This window comes from Panthera tigris, chromosome D3, assembly GCF_018350195.1.
Source record: "Panthera tigris isolate Pti1 chromosome D3, P.tigris_Pti1_mat1.1, whole genome shotgun sequence".
NCBI lineage: Eukaryota > Metazoa > Chordata > Mammalia > Carnivora > Felidae > Panthera > Panthera tigris.
Window position 1 is genome coordinate 30,012,038 of NC_056671.1, and position 23,088 is coordinate 30,035,125.

General features: G+C 52.4%; 1 protein-coding gene and 1 non-coding gene across 6 annotated transcripts; one reads left to right on the top strand and one right to left on the bottom strand.

The window, feature by feature from the left end:
• Window positions 1-99: 99 nt before the first annotated feature.
• On the bottom strand, window positions 100-22,264 carry TOP3B (DNA topoisomerase III beta). 5 transcript variants are annotated; one of them, XM_042962292.1, is made up of 19 exons: window positions 21,704-22,139; window positions 20,329-20,485; window positions 17,455-17,644; window positions 16,144-16,275; window positions 14,474-14,580; window positions 13,803-13,877; window positions 12,204-12,400; window positions 11,546-11,702; window positions 10,658-10,771; window positions 9,080-9,170; window positions 7,440-7,594; window positions 7,211-7,316; window positions 6,338-6,484; window positions 6,019-6,192; window positions 4,684-4,812; window positions 3,460-3,609; window positions 2,741-2,841; window positions 1,703-1,904; window positions 100-663 (listed from the first exon to the last, which is right to left on the bottom strand). In XM_042962292.1, the coding sequence occupies exons 3-19, from the start codon at window positions 17,522-17,524 to the stop codon at window positions 182-184; spliced, it is 2,589 nt and encodes an 862-aa protein (XP_042818226.1). In that variant the 5' UTR covers window positions 17,525-17,644; window positions 20,329-20,485; window positions 21,704-22,139; the 3' UTR covers window positions 100-181. The 5 variants fall into 5 exon arrangements, with proteins under 5 accessions (XP_042818226.1, XP_042818224.1, XP_042818227.1 ...); XM_042962290.1 differs by lacking the exons at window positions 20,329-20,485; window positions 21,704-22,139 and adding an exon at window positions 22,189-22,264; XM_042962293.1 differs by lacking the exon at window positions 20,329-20,485 and having other exon boundaries at window positions 21,922-22,139.
• On the top strand, window positions 17,886-17,958 carry TRNAK-CUU. Its single transcript has one exon. It is a non-coding gene; the product is annotated as a tRNA-Lys (tRNA).
• Window positions 22,265-23,088: the final 824 nt, after the last annotated feature.

The window sequence follows — 23,088 nt, forward strand, 5'->3', positions numbered from 1 at the left end:
GTGGTGTGTGCAGAAGGAAGAGGAGGGGCGGGGAGACCAGGAAGGGCAGTGAGGACGCCATAACCCTCTGATACCAGGGAAAGGTCCTGAGCTGCTTGCTCTGGAGAAGGCAAAATACATTTTAATGATTTCTGTGGCCCCAAGGGCAACTGTGTGAGCCTGGCAAGGGATGGCGGGGCTGTCATACAAAGTAGGCAGCCAGGGCTGACATCTTGTCCTTTGGCCGCCTGGCACTGGGCTTCACTGTGGGCCGACGGCCCCGGGCCCGCCCCCGGCCCTGCCTCCTTCCTGGCCCGCCACGGTGCATGGGGTGGCAGGAGGCCGCGTGCTTCAGCTCCACTAGCTCTTGGAAGATGGGGTCGCAGAAGACGCAGCCCGTGTGCTGTGTCTCGTCGCCTGGGAGCGGGGACTTGGCCTTGTTGAAGTCCACAGCCAGCAGGGCAGCCTCACAGGTGCTGCAGGTGTCGACGGACACTCGCACGCGGTAGGCGTTCTCGAAGCAGTGTGCCACCACATTGCACTTGTTGCAGGCCACCTTCCACTTGGGGCCTGAGGTGGGGTCCAGCACCAGCACGCCGCTCTCGCATTCCACGCACTGGCCGATGCCCAGCATGCTAAGCGAGTGCTGGCAGGTGGGGTGAGTGCACTCGTTGCAGCCCATGCCTGGTGGGGAGGGGGCAGCCCATGATGCACACCAACCCCCACCCTGTGCTGTGTCCCCCCCCCCCCAACCCCCCGGCTGCCACCTCCCAGGGGGTCTTCTCCTAGGGCCTCATGGTCCAGATCCGTCATCCCAGCAAAAAGTGTTCCTTGCTCACCCTGGGTCTGGATTCCCCCACTGCCCTTGCCCCTGCTTCTCTGCTTATCTAAAACCTCCTCAACCTGTGAGTGTCACTCCCCCTCCCCCCATCATTTCCAGAAGGCCTTCCTGGTGGCCTCCGGCCAGGTCCATTCCCCCTCTTCACTTTGCTTCCACAGCCAGTTCCCATCAGCTCCATGTGGCTCCTGTGCTGCTGGGTCACACGGAGCCATTGGCTGCCCTGAAAGATGCTGGAGGGCAGGGAAGGGCCTCAGTAACCCTAGTAGCCCAAATGCAGGCTGTCCCTGCCTCACAGGTGAGGCTTGAGTCAGGAAGGGTGAATTGAGACCCCTGAGGGTTCCCTAGACCCCTTGATGAATGTGGGTAGATGCCTTTTGCTGTACCTCATTCCTGTCTGTAGCATGGGGTGAACACGCTGGGCCCTGTACCTCCTCTAGACTCTTGGCTCAGTGCTGTTGGTGCCTCCCACTACCCACCCCTACCCATGCACATGTCTCTCCTTTCCCCAGTAATGACTGTAAGGATAGAGAACGGAGGTAGACGCTGACTGAGAATGCACCCCTTGCCAGGTGGGGCCCCCCAACCTGCTGCATCTTCTCACTCATCCTATCCCAGGAGAGGGCACGGCATGCCTACTGCCCAGATCCCGAGTGAGTGGATTACAGTTGCCCTCTCAATTATGACCAGGACAGAGAGTGGCAGACTGGCTGGCTCCGCCTCAGCAGGGCCCAAGTACACCTCAGGTCTCCTGTCCCTGAGCCGGTGAGTCCAGCCATAGTGTGGGGGCAGGGCAGGGGCTGGACAGGCACCACAGACATCCAGGGGGGACGGGGCAGCCTGTCTTGGGAGGGAGCGATTGAGGCCAAGAGACGGGGCACTCACCTTTCTTCATGTCTCGGAAGGGCGGGTGATTGGCGCAATAGGGGCACAGTGGGTAGCTCTTGCCCCTAGAGCCTGAGGACCACAGGACCAGCTCGAAGTCATCCAGTGGGCACCGGAGCTCCTTGTAGAGCTTGATGGTGCCATTCTGGGGGAGGGTGTAGGTCTCGTCGCAGTGGGAGCAGTGCAGGCGGCTGGGCTTGGCCTGCAGAAACACCAGGGAAGAGGCTCAGGGTCACTGAGGCCACCCTGCTCTCTGGCCTGCCCTCACTCTCCTAATACAGAAGTAACAGGTGACATGTAGTATATAATGTATATAACATGATACATAAGACAGAATATGCAGCACTGTAATGTGTATGTAGTACATAATATATGATACACACAGAAAATCTAACATGTATAGAAAACACATAATGTGTTACGTATGTCACACATGTAGAATACATTATGTTTACATATTAATTATGTATTGTGTATGCATAACACATAATACATATGTATACTTATGTACACAACAGAGACATATGTAGTAATATATGTGCAATACGTAATACATAATATGTAACCCATAACACACAATGCATAATGTGTAACACACGGAATATGCATATAATGTGTAACTTGTAACATGTAACACAATACGTAATGCATAATGTGTAGCATGTTGCCAGGCAAGGACCTCTCAGGCAAGGACCCATAGCCATGAGTCTTAGGACACTTGCTCCAGGCATGGAGAAAGGTAGTTCTAGAACCCCTGCATGCGTATTAATGCCCAGGATAACAAATAATGTGTTGTTAGGAAAAAATGGACAATGTGTTTAAGAGCCCCCACAGCTCACATGTTCCTGGGGTCAAGGGGAAACTGTGGGTGTCTGTTGGCAAGGCTGCAGTAGGCCTCTCATTCTTGTGTGGCAGCCAGAACAATGATTTATGACTAAGGATAAGGCAGAGGTCTAGTGGTGACAGGACTTGCCCAGGTCTGTACACAAGGGTGCTGTAGGCCAGATGGGGTGGTCACAGCCCTTCACCCTCATTTACCTGAATGTACTTCATGAACCGGTGGCACTTCCCACAGCGGGAGAGGGGCTTGCCCGTGGCCGCCAGGGGCGAAAAAGACACCTCCATCAGTTCGTCCATGCCTGAAAGCAAGCAGCGCAGGGAAGAGTCACATCCTCCTAGCCTCTGGCAGCCCACCTCAGACACGTGCACAGAGGGGGAGGCCACAGCAAGCATCTGAGTAAATGCGTCTCTATCCCTGAGGTGCTAGGGTAACAGGAACAGCAGGGCTGCGGCCTCATGTGTCACATGAGCCGGGTGCCTCGTGTATGGTGTTAAGATGAGTGCTCTTGGGTCAACTGAGTGACTCAGTCGGTTAAGTGTCCAGCTCTTGGTTTCGGCTCAGGTCATGATCTCAATAGTTTGTGGTTTTGAGCCCTGCGTCGGGCTCTGCGCTGACAATGTGGAATCAGCTTAGGATTCTTTCTCCCTGTCTCTCTGCCCCTCCCCTGCTCGTGCTTTCTCTCTCAAAAATAACTTATTAAAAAATATCTTGTTAAAACACAACTTATTAAAAAATACTATTAAAAAAAAAGCCCGCTCTTTAACCCCAACGATGGTCCAGCAATGAGATGTTATTGCCCTGTCCTCCCAAAGGAGCCCCGGAGCCCGGAGCCCAAATCTGGACACTGGTCCCACACGGCTGGGGCAGCCCTGGCCCAGGGGCCTCTGGCACAGGGGTAGGGAAGAGGTGGGCTCACCGGCAATGGAGTCCACGAAGTAGTGGAACTTCCTCTTGAAGACATCCAGGGTGTGGCCCAGGACCTGGCGGTAGTCAGCTTTGCCCTGGGCGATCAGGTTCAGCTGCTTCTCGACTGCACTGCGGATGGTGGGGAGCACCAGCTCTGCGTCTGCAAGTGGGGGAGTGCTGCTGTGAGCACTCGCACTGGGGAGCTGTGGCTGCTCCCACCAGCTCAGGCTGCAGTCCTGTGGTCCCACGCCTTTCCTGATCTCCTACCCGGAAAATCCAATGTCGAGTGGCCAGGGGCCACTGTCTCCAAGACAGGAGCATCCTGTCTCCAAGACTGTGTCACAGTTCCTGGAAGTCCTCAGGCCAGGTCTGTGCCCTGCCATCTCCCCTAAGACCCTTGGAACCTCTCTGGGACAGAGCAAAGAGCTCTGCAAGGAGGACCCAGACCCCATCCGGAGCTGGTCTGTGGGGAAAAGCCCCTCGAGCCTCCTCTCTTGGAACCTTTGCACTTGTCCATTCATCCATCCACCACACAGAGACCCTGCTGGGGCACGTCCGGGGCCGGGCGGGGGGGGGTGACAATATAGCACTGTTTCAGTGGGAGTTGACCTGCCACAGGGCCATGGCCTGTCAGAGGCTGGGGGCTGATGAATGCAGAGCTGCAGCCCAGGCCAAAGTCAGGGAGCAACAGCCAGCCAGACTCATCAATCTCTTTTCTTTTTTTTTTTTTTTTTCCTTTTTTAAAAAAATTTTTTTTTTTTCAACGTTTTTTTATTTATTTTTGGGACAGAGAGAGACAGACAGAGCATGAACGGGGGAGGGGCAGAGAGAGGGAGACACAGAATCGGAAACAGGCTCCAGGCTCTGAGCCATCAGCCCAGAGCCCGACGCGGGGCTCGAACTCACGGACTGCGAGATCGTGACCTGGCTGAAGTCGGACGCTTAACCGACTGCGCCACCCAGGCGCCCCAATCTCTTTTCTTTTTTAAAATTTTTTTGAATGTTTATTCATTTTTGAGAGAGAGAGAGAGAGAGAGAGAGAGAGAGAGAGAGAGACACACACACACACACACACACACAGAGTATGAGCAGGGTAGGGGCAGAGAGAAGCAGGCTCCAGGCTCTGAGCTGTCAGCATAGAGCCCGACATGGGGCTTGAACTCACGAACCGTGAGATCATGACCTGAGCTGAAGTCTGACACTCAACCGACTGAGCCACCCAGCACGGACTCACCAATCTTGTAGTAGCCATGCACCAGGACGATGCCAAGGTTGGTGGGTTTGAGTCGGCGCCCGCTCTCCACAGTGACGTAGTTGCGCTGGCAGATGTTGTTGATGTGCACGGGGATGCTGGCGTCCGTCCCTGAAACACATAGTAACACATATCAAGTGTTCCATAGCAGGCTCCCCATCAGACCGTAGGCTCCACCTTTGCTCCCACTCACCATGGGGACCCTAGTTCTCAGCCCCCTCACCTCTGTTTTTGGCTAGCACTGTGCTGGACACCACACCATGCGTTTTGAGAATGGTCTTGTGAATCCAAAAATGGCCCTCCCAGCGCCGGGCGCTTAATTCCCCTCTACAAACAGAGGCTCACGGAGGTTAAGGAACTCTGCCAAGGTCATGGGAGCTCAGTCTGCCTGCCCCTCACATTTGGTAAATGCGGTCCTTGACCTCTCCCTGCCTCAATTCTGAGACATCTACCCCTTCCAGAAACAGGGCTCAAGACCCCTGAACACGGAGGAACTCCCATGCTCGCTGCCAAATCGTCCCCTCTGAAACCTGCTCAGAACTGCCCACTTTCCAGCTCCCAGGTCCCTTGTGATTAGTTTCCAGGATGGCACCTCCCCTAGAGACTTCAGGGTCACCTGGCACTGCCAGATGCTGCCTTTACTGCTCCCCCGTGCTGAGGAGCCTCCTCAGATGGTGCTTAGAGGCTATGGAGGCCATTGAGGTACCGCACTGGAAGGACAATGCTGGGATTAGGATCTAAGCCCCAGCACACTCCCCGCTGTGCCCACTGCGTTCTTGCCACTGCCAGAGCGGCAGCCCTTGCCAGTTCCTTTTCACACAGCCCTGGGGGCTCCTGGTTAACAGGGCTGCCCAGGGCCGCTGTCTTGTTCAGAAGGTCACAGGAGCCCTTTTCACGGGCTCATTTTGGTTATGGGATCTGGGCTGCTGTCCAGTATGTGGCTGCAGGGAGCCATGGATGTCTTGTCAATGGGGAAGGACAGAGGATGCTGGGGGAGCAGCACCCACACACCACTGTCACCAAACCCAGGTGAGACGTTCCCTGACAGTCACCTGTCACAACTGTTAGTGACAGAACAAGACTCAGGCACAGCACCTTGGATTGTTCTGGCCCTCCAGAGCTGGGTCAGCTGGTGCAGCACATCAAACAACAGGCAGTTCCCATTAGAGTGAACATTGCCTGGGGAGCTGGCCACACCCTGGGCTGCAGTTACTAGGTGCTGGGCACGGAAGAGTCACTGAGCAGGTCTGGACCTGCTCCTGGGATGGAAACCCTCAGGCCCGGGGCCTGGGTGGGCAAGAGGGTGGGTGCACCCACCTATGCCGTGCTTCTCCATGAGTGTGATGAGCTCGGCCTCTGTCAGGTAGTCGGGCGGGTTCGTCTGCTTCTCCAGCATCTTTATTTCACTCACAGCAAAAGTGTCGCCCCTCTGGCAGGTGGGCAGGCTCTCCTCCAGAGGCACACTCTGCCAGGGCATGATCTCCGTGAAGCCTGGAGGGACAGGGTGCTGCCACTTAGGGTCCCGTCCCAGGCAGCCCAGGCCCAAGACCCTGGGCCTCCCTCCCCAGGTTCAATGGAGAATGTTCCGTCTGTCTGTGGAGGTGAGGGAGGAGCCAGTCTGGCCCTGCAGTTTTACCTGGAGAGATGACGGTCTTCCCTGTGCAGGTGAAGTGCTCAGGCCCAATACGGAAGGAAATGGTGCTCTGGAGGTACTTGCAGTCGTAGCTAACTGTGGCGATAAAATGCCTGGTGATGTACTCATAGAGCCGCCACGCCTCACTGCCTGCAGCAGGCAAGGAAGTTGGTTACTGTCCAGAAGCTCTGGCTCTAAAGACCCCCAGCACTCTCATTCAGGCGGCAGGGCCCTGGCCATCAGCACAGAATGCCAGGGCTAGCCTGCACTGAAGCTGGAGAGAGGAGTAGGAAATGCGCAGGAAGGGAAAGTGAGTATCCTGTGCTGTGGTGGTTCCTACACAGTTACAGCTCCGACCTCTGCTTTCAGGTGGGACTGCTCTTCAGGGCCTGGTATGTTCTTAGTTGGTGACTGCAAGCTTGGGTGGTGCAGTGGCTCCTGTCTCTACCTGCACGGTTCTCCCTTTCCCTGCCTCCTCCCAGTACACAGGCCCTCACACTGCCTTGGTTGGGTGGGAAGCAGGAGGCACACCCAGTGGTTGGGCCCCAGCACTCCCTGTCTTGGTCCCGTCCTGTCCCCTCCTTGCCCATCTGCCTCACCCTCCTGCCTCCTACGAGCAGCCACCTGCACCTGCACTCAGGCATACCACCCCACACTTGCTGCCACCACTTCTCCTCTGTCTTGCCCCATGGTAACAGAACACAACCTTCAGGTGACCCTCTGTGCCACAGCTGGGGGCAGGTGGGGGAGGGAGCCCCCACACTGCCAACGGGGCCCGACACTGTCCTAAGGTGCCACATGACTATAGCTTCCCACCCAGAAACTTGGTGTGTGTGTTTGAGTGAGTGTGCGAGTGTTGGGGGGAGTGCCTGATACCTAATTCAGCCTCTGTGGCAGACCTCATGGGGGTGATGGGGGGATGGTCACCAGCATCATGGCCTTTCCGTGGGCGGTTGATACCTTCTGTTAACAACCGCTTCACCTGAGGGAGAAAAGACAAAGCAGTGAGTATGGGCATAGCTGACTTCCCACAGGGAGGAGCCAGCACTAGTTCTGGGTTTGGCCAAAGTGCCTGGGAACAAGGGTGTGCGGTGGCTCTGCTCACCGTGTCAGCCCAGTAGGGGTGGTTGGCCTGCTGCCGCAGAGGGCCCTTCAGGTCAAAGTTCTCAGGGTAGTGGGTGGTCTCAGTCCGCGGGTAGCTGATGTAGCCTTGTGTGTAGAGCCGCTCGGCGGTCTGCATGGCATGTTGTGGCCCCATGCCTGTGAGGGATGGGAGGCTCAGTGGGCCAGAATGTTGGGGATGGCTGGGTCCCTGCTAATGGGCCTGGGCACTCAGCCTCCCCATCAAAGGCGGCCAGGGCCTCCTGGCAGGTGGAGGTGGTTCTGAGTGGGCACAGCTAGAGCACAGAGCTGCTGGCCAGGCCACTGTGCCCATACAGCCTTACCTGAGGCCGAGGTCCTGAACCTGTAAAGGTGGGCCCAGGACAGGGATGCTCCACAGTGTCACCCTCATAACACTAGTGGCTATGCTGATTACATGTGGCCTGCAAAGTGCTGCTCTCTCACATTCTGGCCATGGAGTGCAACTGTGCCTCAGCATCTGCTGATGTCCCACTATGACTGCAGAATTAGCATACTCCCCCTGTTCTGAGCTCCGTGGGTGTTTCTGTCCTCGTGGCACTCCAGGACTACTGAGGGAAGGCAGCAGAGGCTGCTACTCAGCTATTAGCCACTCAATGTCATCACTGCCCTCCGAGGATCCCTGAAGGTGCTGTTATGAGGACACTGGCTAAGGTTTCCCCAGGCTGCAGAGGCACCAGTGCCTTGAGGCCAACAGCTGTCAGAGACAGCCAACTTTCCAGTCAAAACCCCTTCTTCCTCCTGGGGCAACAAGGCTCAGAGACATTACATCAACACTGGTCACACTGGCCCCTGCAGGACATTAGCCTGGGGCATTAACCTCCCACCCCTGGCCTCTCTCCCTACACCAGGGAAGCTACTCTGGGGTGCTAAAGTCAGGACATCTCTCTTGGGTAGTGGCAGTCATTACCACTGCTGCTGTTATGATACACCATTACAATAATTTAATCCTTTTAGAACAATCAGTCCTGAGAGATGGTCACAATGGCTGCTGTTTTCTTGTGAGAAAACCAAGGCTCCAGGACAAGAAAGAAAGTACCCAAGCTGACACTGGACCAGAGTTTGGGTCCAGGGCTGGAATTCCATGGTCTAATGCCTCTGAGGGGACTCCACTGTGCCAGTGACACACAGGCCTGCCCTATAGGTGGTCCCTGACCATGGCCTTCCATGTGTTTGGCCCTGGCAGCAGCTGCATGGATGTTCAATAATATGGTCTGTTTTCCCCACATAAGTCCAAAGGGGCTGTTGCATATTAACCAATAATCTTCCAAAATGGAATCCTCTCTCGTGTTTGTCAGTTTGTTATTACTTATTTCCACTCTGGAAATGAAATCCGCATGAGGCATAGATTCCCACTAAGCCTCGAATGACACTGCAGGTGACCTGTGGCTTGACATAGGTGAGCATGAGGCACTCAGCACAGGTGCACACGGTGGGGGTGTGGGGGGGGGGGAGGAGGGGGAGGGGGCACTCAGCACAAGCGCGCATGAAGGGAGTGTGAGAGTCAGCATCACCCTGGAAGCCCAGGCACTGCACCAGGGCTGAATGGTCACCGCATGCCTGCTCCAAGCCCTTCGGGGGCTTTAGAGGAATGCCCCTACGTACCCAGAGAAGAGCTAGCTACTCGCAGCATCTCCACAGTGTTCAGGGCAAGGGGCCTCTGCTTGGCCTTCTCTTTCCGGCTTGTGGCCTCCACCTAGAAGACAGAACAGATTCCGGGATTTGGGGTAGTGGGGAAAAGAGGCCATAATAGAGAATCAGGAGGTATGGGCAAAGGGTCTGGTTTCATTCATTTGGTCTCCCTGCTTCTCAATTTCACTTATCACAGTGGTCTCAAGACTTGAATATTTATTTAGGCCAAGGAAGGGAAAAAGAAAGAAAATTCTTTCCGAGAGAACTTTCTAGGGAAAGAGAAAACTTGGAGAAACGGGGAAGAGCCAAGAGGAAGGGCTGCAAATTCAAACTCCTACGGGAGCCAGTGGCAGCCAGGCCATGGGGATGGCAGGTGAGGGCTGGAGCAGGCCACGGAGTGCAGGCCTGTCTCGGGGGCAGTCAGCTGCCCTCACTGCACCTGAGTGCTTCCACCAGGGCCTACCAGTATTGCTGCATCTTCCAGTTCATCAGCAAAAGCTGCAAATCAGGACTTTCATGCGAAATCTCGTGACTTTCAAATGTTGGTGACCATTTGAAACGTTTATAAACGTTGAGGCAGTTTAGATAAAATACTAGGCAGCTTCCAACTCTGGGCAGAACAGTTGTTAGAAAAGAGGACTCTGTCTTGCCTGGGACAAAAACAATCCAAACTCAACTCCAATGCCTCGTCTCTCCCAATCCCATGGAGACCTGGCCAAGGCAGTGCCTTCTGAATTCCAGACAGACCAATGTGGGGGGTTAATTTGGGACAAAATGGGTACATGCTTCAGTGGAGGCTTGGGATCACTAGGGTCGAGATCTGGAGATGATGGCAATGAGTCTCTTGAGGAACATGGTCAAGGATAAAAGCATGAGGCAGCTTTGGAGGAAGTTCTAGAAGCCTGAGTCAACTGCATGGGTGAGTAGAGAGCACCCAAGGAAGGCTGGAAAAGGACAAGAGAAGGTGATTGAAGGAGGCCAGGCTGTGCCTCCATGACTCTGGTAGCTGTTACTGCTGTGGACCTCTGTAATGGCGGCAGAACTACCTCCATCCCAGGTAGGCAGCCCCTTGCCAGGTGGTGTCACCCTTTTCCTAAAGGTCAAGCACATGTCCCTCAAATTCATAAAAACCCTGAGTAGGAAACACAGCACCATAAAGGCCATGAAAGCTGACTGAGGTTGGGATCCCATGTTAGCTGTGTGACCTTGGGCAGGTTCACTGACGTGCACACAGGTCCCTCCAGAGTTGTTAGCATTTAGAGATCACAGAAAGGGGACATCTGTGTGAAATGGAATCCTGACAAAAGGGGATAATGCCTGTGGGGCCTGGCAGGTCATGGGCATGGGGCGGTGCCCGGAACAGGGTAGGTATGCGGCACACTGGTTACTGCAAGCAGTTCTGTAACCTTTCTTCTTTCCAAAAGATGTCTGTGTTTCAAAGAGGGACAGAAAGATGGGACCCTGGGCCACAAACTACTCTTCCGGCCAGAGGCTTCCAAGGTCTACTCCCAGCCAGAGCGAACGTGACAGATGTGGGTGGGGCAGGCCCACCTGGGCTTCCTTCTCCAGCTTTGTCATGTTTAAAAACATCTGTGCGATTTCCCGGTCAAACACTCGCACTCGGTCCCAGTCCAAAAGAAGAGATCTGTCTTTATCGGCATTAACCTGGAGGAAAAAGTATAAAAGGACAAAACAAGAGAGAAAAAATCCAGGTAAGCCCACTGCCAGGAGTGAGAATCAAGATAGATGAAGCTGGTCCTTGTCTGGGAGCAAAATGATCCCAGCCCTAAGGTCTCACAGTCATACCTGTACAGGTGTGCAGGTGTACAGATATGTAGGCTGAGACCCAGCCCCATCCCAAGGGAAGACTGCTCTGACTCCAGGCCTCTCCCCGGAGACCAGGCAGGTGGGAGAGGAGCCGAAAGTCAAGGCTGTATCCTTAAGAAGTGTTAGAAACTCTGTCTTGAATGCCATCCCTGCCCACTAGGTGCAGTTGGTCCATGGGCCCCTAGTCCTACGTCAACCAGACCAGCTCTGTATTATGTTTTAAACCTTATAAGAAGCTCACATGGAGAATTTTATTTGGAGAAAGGGTTCTAAGACTTTAAAAAATTTGAAAGTCAGTGGCCTATAGCCCTCAGTCCAGTCCTTGGACCTCACCATCATAGCTGATGGCCCTAGGGGTGACCTTGCCCCACACTGCCAAAGTGGAGTTCATTCCTGCTTACCCAAATTCAATGCATCCAGGCCTAACCTTATCCTGCCTCTCTATGAAGGCTGGGGTCTCTTCCCTGGACACCCCGCAGACCACTCTCTGGCTTCTCTCCTCTGTGCCCTTGGCCTCAGGCCCTTGCATGGCTATGATGATGATGGAAAACTCTCAGAGTCCACAGCCCAAACCTGGAAAGACCCAGTGTGCATAGGGAAAGGAAATCAAACCTTGGCCTGTAGCACCCAGTAGGTCTCTGGTTTGAAGGACTGGATTTTATCATGTCTCTCCACACAGAAGCCCAGGGTAGGGGTTTGACATGGTCCAAAGGAGATAAGGGAGCTGTCTAGATTGCCATATTTTCCCTGGAAGTATTTAGTCTGAAACCTATAAGGAGGAGGAGGCAGAGAAAGATATTCCGGTTATGTATTCACTCCAGACACCATTGTTAACCACCCATGTGAATCCAGCATGGGGCTACTAGTGAGTGCAGGGAGGGGACCAAGGTGGCTTCCCTGCTCAGAAGACAGGGGACAGGGTGAGGTCATGCTCAGCATGGGGGCTGGGAAGGGTGTGTGCAGGCAGAGAGGAATCATGTGTGTGCACACGTGACACAAAACGCAAGAGAGAAGAGCAGAGGTTCTACCCATCCCAGGTCTGGGAAGCCCTTCTACTATATTCTATCCCCTCCACCCTCTCCTGAAGACCCACACACTGTAGACAAACACTCTGCTTATCAAGTAGTGGCCTGTGTGGTCTCGTCAGCTAGACAGACAGTTCTTCAGGGGTTTTAGAATGTGGACGTTGGCCTAGTGCTAACCAGGTCCTGGGGTGGCAAACAGGGACCAGAAAGACAGGGGCTCTGGCCAAAGGGAGGGCAGCCAGCACCTGGTGAACGCGCAGCCGATGCGCAGGTCCAGCTCTTGCCGGGCATCCACCGACAGTGCCTCGTTATGGTCGGGCTCGCCCAGGCGGGCCATGGCGGCACAGATGTCTGTGTCCGTGATGGAGCTGAATCTGGCCCGGAACACCGTCTTTTCGCCACCGTGGGTTGGATTCATGATGGGCAGCACGGCATCCAGTACCTGGGGGAGGCAGCCCAGCTGTAACCCACCACTGAGGTCTTTACCTCCTGCTCCACATTTTGCCTGTGAGGCCCGGGGCTGACCCTCAATGTGTGTGACTCCTTCTCCATCCTGCCAGACCCTCCTCTGTCTCCTTCCCTGTCCAAAAGTCTCAGTCTCTCCACAGAATTCCTGCTACATGGCTGCTCTTCCACCCACGACAAATCTGTTCAAACATCCCCCTTTTTACTACCACCCTTTCTCTCATCCTCTGCTCTCATCCCCGCCCAACCAGCAAATGCTATTGCCATGGGTGCAAGGGAGCTCAGTCACCAAGTCCATCCCACTTGACCCACTTCCCTTCTTTCTAGAGGGCAGAGTGCCAGGAGGGGTAGGTGGAACTTTTGAGAGACTGGAGAAAAGCCAGGGAAGGAAAACAGAGATGAGGTGGAAAAGGCAAACGACAGGAGGGGTAAGGGCGCAGAGGACCCCCATGGAATGGGGCTTAAGAGTGGCGGGGTGGGGGCGGTGGCCCTCTTAGGGCTAAAGCACAGCAGGGGCTTGGAGCCAGACTCACTAAGAAGGCTGTGCTGTGGGAGGGGAGTCACACTGGAGCCTGGCCATGCAGCTTCTTTACAGGGAAGAGGTGCCTTTGTTTCTGAGGGGAGAGAGCCTGGTGAGCTTGCACTCCTCGATGCAAAGGCCCCCCAGGGGAGGAGCAGCCCTGCCGGGGAGGGGCCAGGAGAGGAGTGTCTGGGAAGGGACATAGCGTGTTTCCTGAGGGTGCTGCGCTGGAACTTGGGGTGCCCTGAGCACCCTCTGCCATGCGGGAAGCATTTCCTGAGCCCCAGGGTGTGCCAGGCCCCAGGTAAGAGCTGGGGACACAGAGGCAGGAGGGTGAGCCTCACTAGGGGACACCTCCAGCCAGGACCAGCGTGGGGGCACCACAGCCATAGATGAGGCAGGCACCTGCTTCCCTGCAGGGAGGGTGGAGACAGGAGGTGGGAGGGTATCTTGGGTGGGGAGAGGACAGTGAAGGCTGGAGGTGAGAAAAGGAGTGAGGAATGTTGTTGAGTGTCAACCAGCCTTGGCCAAAGGTCCCTGAAAGGTGCCCAGTGGCCAGGATGCTGGAAACCAACCCTCTCCTTGAGGCAGATTGATTGGGAAACTCCCATCCACCCAGAAAATTCTGCCCTTTCTGTTTGCTCTCACAGTGTGCCCCAGCAGGGGAAGTAACACTCCTTCACCCTTGGTAGAGTCCATGCATTTGAAAGTGTCTATGGAATTTTCAAAATAGAGGAGGAAAAAAGGCTATTTCTAAGGCAACATGGCTGATTCCCCACTGCAGCCCCAGAACGGGATGACTGCGAGTGAGGTCGGTGGAAAGGTTGGCAGTGAGGACCTCAGTGGGCACCCCTCTTACCTCAAAGCAGATGTTCTCCCCTTCCTTGTCACAGTCCAGCCACAGCACGATGTAGTCGCAGCCTTTGCCTTCCACCTGCCACATAGCACACAGAGACTGGCACCTCCACAGCCCAGCCCTGCAATGCCCACCCATAGTGCTCCTGCCTGGCCCCTGAGCCACAAGTAGGAGGGCCAGTGCTGAGTGGGACCCAGGCTGAGCAGAGGAGCTGGCTGCACTTAGGCTGCCTTAGCCACTTATAGAACTTAGCTTAGAACTCAGTTTTTTGGGCACAAAAAGGTCATTAATGCAATGCTGCACAGAAAAAGGGTTGCAATAAGACTCAATGTTAATAGTGGTTGTCTTAGTGGGATCATAAATGATTTGTTCTTCCTTCTACTTTTTAATATTTTCCATGTGTATGCATTTGTTTTAAAATTAGGAAAACCACCACCAGTGCCAAACAATCTAAAAAACAGAATTTCTGCTCCCCAGGGCTGAGTGACAGGGCTGTCCAGGAGGGCCAGCAAGGGGCGCTCTCAGAAAGGGTTGCAAGGCCAGCCTGGGCATCCAGCAAAGGCCGCCAGGTTCAAAAAAGGGGGAAGGATTCAGGAGGCTTCCTGCAGTGCAGGGGTGGACCTCACCCCTCCCCCCCCCCCCCAGGTGCCTGTGCTCTCGCACGCCCCACGCACCTGCAGGAACTTCACCATGTTCAGCTTGGGGTTAGCTTCCTTCTTCTCTGTTGGGGCTTGGCTGAACAGCTCTGCAGGGTCCACCTTGTCCCACTTGTTGTACTTTCCTACAAACCACAGCCACAGTGACATCTGAATCACACTTCCTGGCTCACAGGGCTTGACCTCTCCAATCGTCATAACCTCAGGAGGATGGTGGTGGTCTCACCTCAAAAACGGGGAAAAGGAGGCTTGGAGAACACTTTACCCAGGGCAATCCCAAAATTGGAGGCAGCGCTGCGCCTTCGTTCTCCTAGGCTGGTGAGGTGACACCACACCTTGGCCACCCACAGGAGCCACCACTGGGCCGGGCTGCTGCTGCTCCAACCTCACTTCAGCACAGGCCCTGTGGCTGGAAGTGCCATTCCTGGGCTGGCTCACTTTGCCAGAGCACTGAACTATACCACTCATACCTCTGTCTTCTCTTCCAGCCTGAATTTTTGTAACTCTCCCCCTACATGGCACTGACAGGTGCTCAGGTGATCCCTGTGGGGAATCAATCTTTTGGGCCTCTTATCTGGTACATCCACCTACTTCTCTATTCAGGGCTCAGTGCTTGCATGCTTAGCCCTCCAGCTTTCTTTTAGTCTCCATTTTGTGTAGCCTGGGAGAATAGGGTCAGATAGAGTCAAGTTAAAATTTTTTTTTTATATGTTTTTATTTACTTTTGAGAAAGAGACAGAGTATGAGCAGGGGAGGGTCAGAGAGAGAGAGAGAGAGAGAGAGAGAGCGAGAGAGAGCGAGAGAGAGAGAGAGCGAGAGAGAGCGAGAGCGAGCGAGAGGGAGAATCTGAAGCAGGCTCCAGGCTCTGAGGTGTCAGCACAGAGCCTGACGTGTGGCTCAAACTCACGAACCACAAGATCAAGACCTGAGCCGGTCAGATGCTTAACTGACTGAGCCACCCAGGTGCCTCACGTCAAGTTTAAATCCTAGCTCCCCAACTGCCAGCTGGTGATAAAACTCAGTCCAAATGCTTGGCGACACAACTGAATTGATGTCATTGTTGTCACTGAGCAATAGGAAGGAGACCTCGCTGTGTGCTAAGCTCTTTACCTTCACTGTCACACTTAGTCCTCAAACAATCCTGGGAAGTGGATGGCACTGTTGTAAGACCCACTTCACATCTGTGGAACAGAAACTTGTAGAAGCCCCAGTCCCAGCCGACTCTTTGTCAACCACAGGGCCCTGCACCTAGCTCTGTTGGGTACTAATGCTGGCTCTTCCAAGGTGACACAACAATGATACAAGGATGACAATGACAGCCACTGAATGACCACTGGACAATAGTCGCACTCAGCAGGAACCACCTCCCAAATGCCTGCAGAGGCCAGGCCCCCTAAGGTGGGCATTCTCTGCCTCCAGGAAGCACAGGAAGGAGCATAGGGCATGCAGTGACTAAGGGGTGCCTCTGGGATGGGGACCCAGGGGCACTGAGCTCCAAAGCCTGGGTTCTGTGCATGTCACCCAGAGACCCTGTGTCAACCCTCCACAATCTGCTGGCCTTAGGACTCACAGGTTCTGCACAAACTCCTTGCCTGGAGCCCTCCCCTGGCTCCAAATAGACCCAGGGGAGCACTTCGCAGGGCTTCCCTTAGCAGGGTGGAGGGTGGGCAGGGGCATGGGGGGCTTACCTAGGAAATCCAAGGTCATCACATGACCACAGACAGATGTCATCTTGAAGCGGACGGGCTGGCCAGCGAAAGTCCCTGTGTACTCGTGCACTGAGCATGTTCCGTTCAGCCCTTTGCGTGAGGACATGTTTCCTACAGGGCAGAAGTGCAGTGACGGCTGCTCCAGCAAGCCACAACTGCCGTGGAGGCCCCAGGCCCTGGTGCTGCCTCTCGGAGGGCCAGAGTACCCCTTCCCCAGAGTGGTCAGTGATGATGTTCTCTGGGCCACTGCGGGTAACGGAGTGCTGAGAGGTCATGGATCTCACGGAAAACACCGCTGCTGACCAACCAGTATGGTGTGCTCTCAATGCAGAGCCCTGTGTCTCTGAAGGCCAGGAGCACCCTCTCTGAACACTCTTAAGAGCAGACATTCTTGGGTCCTTTCTCTGCATTTCAGCCTCATTTCTTCAAACTTTACTCAAAGGTATCCAGGGACCTCATTATCAAATTCCACAATATTCTCATGCTCCCCCCGGACAGCCCCTTGGCTGACCTTTCTTAGCCTCTGGGAAGTGGGAATGTCTTAGCTCTCCCCTCCCTTCTGGAGGGATGCTAGCCCACTGTCCTAGCCAAGGGGAGGTCATGGTGGACATCTGCCATTTCTGGGTACCCAGCATGCAAACACCCTTCCTTTTTGGAGGGAATTCAGAGATGGGAGGGGAAGTAGCACCCCACCAACTATCCCAGTGGCCAGAGTTAGGGTAAGGAACACATGTTCCCTTTCTTAGTGTCCTGGTGTCTCAGGAGGACCACAGCCAAGGGTCAGCCTAGTGGCTACTCTTGAGTGACATAAGCACACAGGCTGCAGCTGTAGCAGTCATGGGTTGAGGGCAGTGGCAAGGGTCCTGTGGTGACGATGTCCGCGGCATGGCCTCAGACTTAGACTGGGGTCTCAGACTGGAGTCAAATTTAGACAAGGGTGGGGTCTTGGCTCTGTCTTCTTCCTTCCAATGAATTCTCTTTCTGGGTAAGTTACCAGGGCTGGTTGCTATTTATGACCAACAACATGAGAGGCACAGCACTTTGACAGCAGCCTGCCTGGTGTTACGCTGTGAAGAGTGCCTGTACCTTTTTGGAGTCCCAGCCCTGGCTCATACTGGGTACGGCAGTAAATGCATCCCCTAGTGACTGATACCAAGGTACCTCGTTAGCACTTGCTATCTTGAACCAAGTCAACTCCAGAGAGCTGGAAAAAGAAAGAAATGACCACGCTCATAGATTCAACCCGCCCCCCCCCCCCCCCCCCCCCCCCCACGTGTTGGTCTTCCCTACCTCGAGAGAGGATTTTAGCAATAGATTGGGCCAAGGATGGCTTTTCTGCAACCATGAGCACGGTCCTCATCTTGTCTTAAAGCTGCCAAGGGCTTTGGCCCTTCCCACTCCAGTTTCAGAGAGATGGCAATGAAGTTCAGAAACTGCTCTGCTCTTCTTTTTGGCTCAACACTGCTGTCAGCGCTGACTCCTGAAGAGAAGAAAAGACACGTAGAAAACAGTAATGCTTCTAATGGAATCTATACCCCTAAGAAGGAAATTCACTTTAAAAAACAAAAAACAGGGGTGCCTGGGTGGCTCAGTCGGTCAAGTGCCTGACTCTTGGTCTCAGCTCAGGTCTTGATCTCAGGGTCATAAGTCAAGGCTCTGCACTGGGCACAAAACCTACTTAAAAACAACAACAACAACAACAACAACCAAAACACAGGGGTGCCTGGCTGGCTCAGTTGGTAGAGCATGTGACTCTTGATCTCGAGGTCATGAGTTCGAGCCCCGTGTTGGGCATAGTTTACTTAAAAAACAAATAAATAAGCAAAAAGAAACCTGAGGTAAGAAAAAGAAGTTAGGGAAACTTGAAGACACTGAACAAATCAGGGCAATGGAATTGGCTCGGAGATGACCTTGGGGATTTAGGTTCCTTTGGGAGACAGTGACATGGCTCCATGACCTCGGGTCTGTCTTGTCCCCAGATCCATGCTACAAAGGCTTCGGGGCCTTTGGACCTGGGCTGATGGGCTGGAATAGGGCAGATGGCCCTCCTCCCAGGCCATGGTTCTGTTTACTCCTCAGGGCTGAGGGCAGCACCTCCACCTCAGCTGAGCATCAGGATGCCCTGGGACATTTTATAAAATGCAGATGCCCAGGCCACATTCTTCAGGTCTTTCTGATCCACAGCTGGGCGCTGGACCTGAGATCCACTGGCTAGGGAATCCAGTCCCCAGAACTTAATAGCCCCTTGCAATGGGCTCCAATCTACCTTCCTGCCTGCCCCACATAACCTCTAGCATTGCAGACCGTGCTTTTGGCCAATTAAATTGGACACCACTGTCTAAAGAAAAACATATTCTTAAGCCTCTGTTCCCGTGCTTGGAATGTACTGCCAAGGCTGGAGAATGCAGCCTGGCCGCATAATGGCTGGGGCTCTAGTGCTAACTCTAAAGAGCTCTTCTAACACCCTTGACAGTATGAGTCATTTTCTGCTGTCCCCAGTCCATTACAATGGACTGTGCACTGTGCCACAGTTAGTTACTGCCTCATCTCCCCACCAGCACAGGAGCAGCCTGAGGTCTAGATCACTGCTGGCAACTGTAATAGCTAGTTCCATGACTGATACAGGACATCTAATACCTGCTGGCTAAATAAAAGAAACATGGGCCCTTTCTTTTTTTTAAGCTTATTTACTTATTTTGAGAGAGAGAGAGAGAGAGAGAGAGAGCGAGCACATACGCGCACAGGGGAGGGGCAGGGAGGGAGAGAATCCCAAGCAGGCCCATCCTGTCAGCTCAGAGCCCAACGTGGGGCTCGAACTTACCAACTGTGAGATCATGACCCGAACCAAAATCAAGAGTCGAATGCTTAACTGACTGAGCCACCCAGGTGCCCCTGTCTTTTTGATCATTATAGGTATGGCCTTGACATTGACAAGTATGACACTGTATTAAAAAAAGCAAAACAAAACACCAAAACCTGTCTTCTACTGAGACAACTGAGCCACCTTCTGGGAGGAAAATTAAAGCTAGACTTCTACTTTATAATTTCCACCAAAACATAGTCTAGATCTAGCAGAAATTTAAGCAAAAAGATGAAACTAGAAAAATACTAGAAGAAAACAACTTTGGTATGAAAGATACCTAAGGATTTCAGAAGCTCAGAAGCACACCTCTTCACGTTTAAAATCATTTGACTTCCTTTCCTGTGAATGGTCTATTCATATTTTTTATCCTTTTTCACCCTAGCTGGATTGCTGTTTTCTTATTTTTAGGAACTGTTAATATAATGAGGAAATTAGCCCTTTGTAGTAGGAGGGCCAGCAACACCCATCACGGCAAATTAGGGGTAAAATGTTTACTGTTTACTCTAACAGTAAGTAGTAGACACTAAGCAAATACTGATTGAATAAATGGCTGCATGTATGAAACAATAATTTTACCTGCAAAGTGAATAATAAAAATACTTTTAGATGTCTAAATTTTAGAACTTTATTTTTTAATTTTAGTTTTATTGTTTTTTTGCAAAATTTTCAATGTTTATTTTTGAGAGAGAGAGAGAGACAGAATGCAAGCAGGGGAGGGGCAGAGAGAGAGGGGGACACAGAATCTAAAGCAGGCTCCAGGCTCTGAGCTGTCAGCACAGAGCCTGACCCGGGGCCTGAACTCATGAATTGAAAGATCATAACCAGAGCTGAAGTCGGAGGCTTAACCACCTGAGCCACCCAGGCACCCCTTAGATGTCTAAGTTTTAAAAACGGACTTTAAATCTGTATGAGTATTACAAGCACTTCTCACTGTTCTTTTTTCCTATGGTGTCAGTTTCTAGAAGTTTCATATTTCTACTATTTCTCTTCACACCTAAGGATCCTAAATACCTTTTCAGTAAATAATTAACAGATTCTTCTCTAAAGATCCCTTTAGAGAGAGGGCACCTGGGTGGCTCAGTTGGGTAAGCATCTGAGTCTTGATCTCTGCTCACATGATCTCACGGTTCGTGAGATCTCACTGTCAGCACAGAGCCTGCTTGGGATTCTCTCTCTCCCTCTGTCTTTGCCTCTCCCCTGCTCATGCTCTCTCTCTCAAAATAAATAAATAAATAAAAACTTAAAAAAAAAAGATCACTTTAGAGAAAAATGTTTTACCCTAGCATCTTCAAAGGGATTACCTCATTCATCCACGGCTAGACAATTGGATGGTGCCAGACAATTGGATGGTGCCCACAAAGGGCTGTCAACATCTGTTCTGATTTCTGGTCACCCGTCCACAGGACAGACTAGTTGTTACTCCCCACTAATACGTGTTGGTCTTTGGTAGTAGTGGCTCTAAAGAAACACACGTTCTAGTTCAACAGTTTATATTTCAGTTCTGCACGAGTACTTTGTGGAAAAAATATGACTTCCTTTAAGGATTCAGAATCATAGAATCCTGGGAAAGGGACCTTGGTGATGATCTGGTACAACCGTCTCAAGGAAGAACAAACTAAGACTCAGAGAAAGGGATTTTCCAAAGGTTACCTGGGAAATTTGAGTTGGGGCTGAAACTCATGCTTCCTTACTTCCAGCCGGGTACCTTTTTTTTTTTTAATGGCACCAGGGTTCACCTCTTAAAAGCATTCTCCAGTTTTAACTGTGATTAATTTTCTGTGATTATTTGGGACCTATTTTTCCATTAAGGCACACTCAGATTTCAAAAGGGAAGTCAGTAATAGCTGAAAGCAATGGTTTGCAACCTTTATTATACCATTGTTGTGTCATATACCGTCTTAACCTTTCTGCTTTACCAACATTATTATTCACTTAAGTTTTTGCTTTTTTAAAAAACCTTAAATGTACATTTTAAAAAAGGGAAATTGTATAGCCTTGTAGGAACTGAAAGCCTGTAATCAATGGCCAGAACCAGGTTCTTTCCGTAACCTATGTCGTGTATCGGGTTTGGTCTTGTTTTCTGGTAAAGCTGAGCCTAAAGTTCGTTCTCTTATTTCAAAAGGGGAGATCAGCAAGTGCTAAGGCAGTGTTGACAGCAAATACGCAGGTTAGCCTGTTACTACCCTGTCAACTATCAACAGCAATACCACCAATGGTATGTGTCCTTTGGGAGACGCTGTACATAATAAGGTCCTTTCTGCCAGTCTTATAAACAAGTGAACTTGGCTTGGGAGTGGAGGCCTCGCAGGGGTCCAAACAGCATGCAGAGCCCTAGGGTTTCCCAACTTAGCAACTTAACCCAATACCCATGGAGTCAGGAAAAGAGGGAAAGAAGACTCCTCCTTTGGAGGCAAACAATTGCTACAAACTGCTACTTTGTTTAATCTTGCAACAGCTTGACAAGGCTGGTTTTGTAATTTTTAAACCACGATTAAACGGAGGTTCAGAACAATCCAGACTAGTGCCAGGTGACCTTTGCCAAGGCTCTGGGGGAACCCAGGGCTAAGTGGCCATCAAGCCCACGTCGGGCTGACTTCTCCACGTCCTGTTCCCTAAGGCTTTGTGCTTTAACACAAATCTTTAGAGGCAAGATTAGGTCACAGTCTTCTTTTTTACCTGTAAGAAATTAGTGCCTCCGGATTCTAGCTGTTTTGTTCACAAAAGGACCTTCCCTCATCTCCATCAACAACTCAGAGAAACACCCGGTTGCCCTCACGACTGAGCCAGGGCCCAGGTAGCGGCGAGTGGAGCGTGCCCTGACTTGGCCCCGACCTCTGCACGGCCTCCCCGACCCTCAGTTTCCCTACTCGTGACAACAGATTCAGACAACAGACCCCACTTAAAAGAACCGCGGACCAGGTTGACGAACGAGAGTATTAACTGCAGCGCCTATTCCTTCCAGGCACCGGACTAAGCACTGGCCTATCATCACCTCCCCGAACCGCTAATGCAAGCTCCGGGGCGGGAAAGAAGCGGCGAGAATGCAAGGAGGTCCTCTCCCAAGCCCCGGGCTTGGGACCCCTGGGCGCCCGGCCAGCATTCGGGAAACGTGCCCCCAAAAGGCCGGCGCTTCCCGCTGCCCCGCGCCGCCCACCGCTCACCCGCCGCGGCTTCCGCCTCAGCTCCCGCTTCAGTTTTCGCTCGGGGAGGGGGGGGGGGGGTGCGGGGAACTCGGCAACCTTTACTTCCGGGTCCGGCCGCTGCTGGCGTACCTTCGTCTGAATCCCGGTGCGCGCACGTCGGCGTCCGAGAGTTCCGTGGCTCCCACGTTCCGGGAGCATGGTCTCCAGCCAGTCCCTGCTCGCCGCGGTCGGTTGGGGTCCCCAAACTCTCCGACCCAGATCCCTCCTCGCAGCAGTCCTTGGGGGGGTTAATCCCCAAGCCTCCATCCTGACCCCTCCCGGAGGCCTCCCCAAATCCTCCACCTTATTCTTCTCCGCTATTGCTGATGCAAAAATGACAGTTGTTATAATGATTATGAAAACCGGATAAGCATGCAAATATATATGCTGTTGATAATTAAAATAATTAAAACTGCAGATGTGTGTATAGCAGGCTTCTTTCGATGCTATGCACCTTTGTGGAACGAACGAATGCACTGTGTAAAATATATCTGCAAGATGAATTGGGCAATAAAAGCAGTTTTTTTGTGTGTTAAAGCATTAGGATTATGGAAGACTTAAAATAATTTTCATGACCTTATTTTAAAATATCTTTTAAATAATAGCATATACACATTTCCCTTGCACCCCGCAGACACTTTCCCCAACCTGCCTTTATTGGAATACTAGTCCTGATAGATGCTCTGGAAAAAGAAAAGTTTTATGGTCAAATTAAGTTTGGGAAGTGCCAAAATTTAAAAGCCACAGTGAGATTCATTTTCTTTCTTTCTTTTTTTTTTTTAATTTTTTTTTTAACGTTTATTTATTTTTGAGACAGAGAGAGACAGAGCATGAACGGGGGAGGGTCACAGAGAGAGGGAGATACAGAATCTGAAACAG

Bases quoted from the DNA above. Each gene is read 5' to 3' on its own strand.
- TOP3B (XM_042962290.1), bottom strand. From the start codon at position 17,524: ATGAGGACCGTGCTCATGGTTGCAGAAAAGCCATCCTTGGCCCAATCT. The intron at 16,276-17,454 runs GTAGGGAAGACC...TCTGCCCTGTAG, and splicing joins TGCTAAAATCCTCTCTCGAG to GAAACATGTCCTCACGCAAA. The intron at 6,193-6,337 runs GTAAAACTGCAG...CTGTCCCTCCAG, and splicing joins GAAGACCGTCATCTCTCCAG to GCTTCACGGAGATCATGCCC.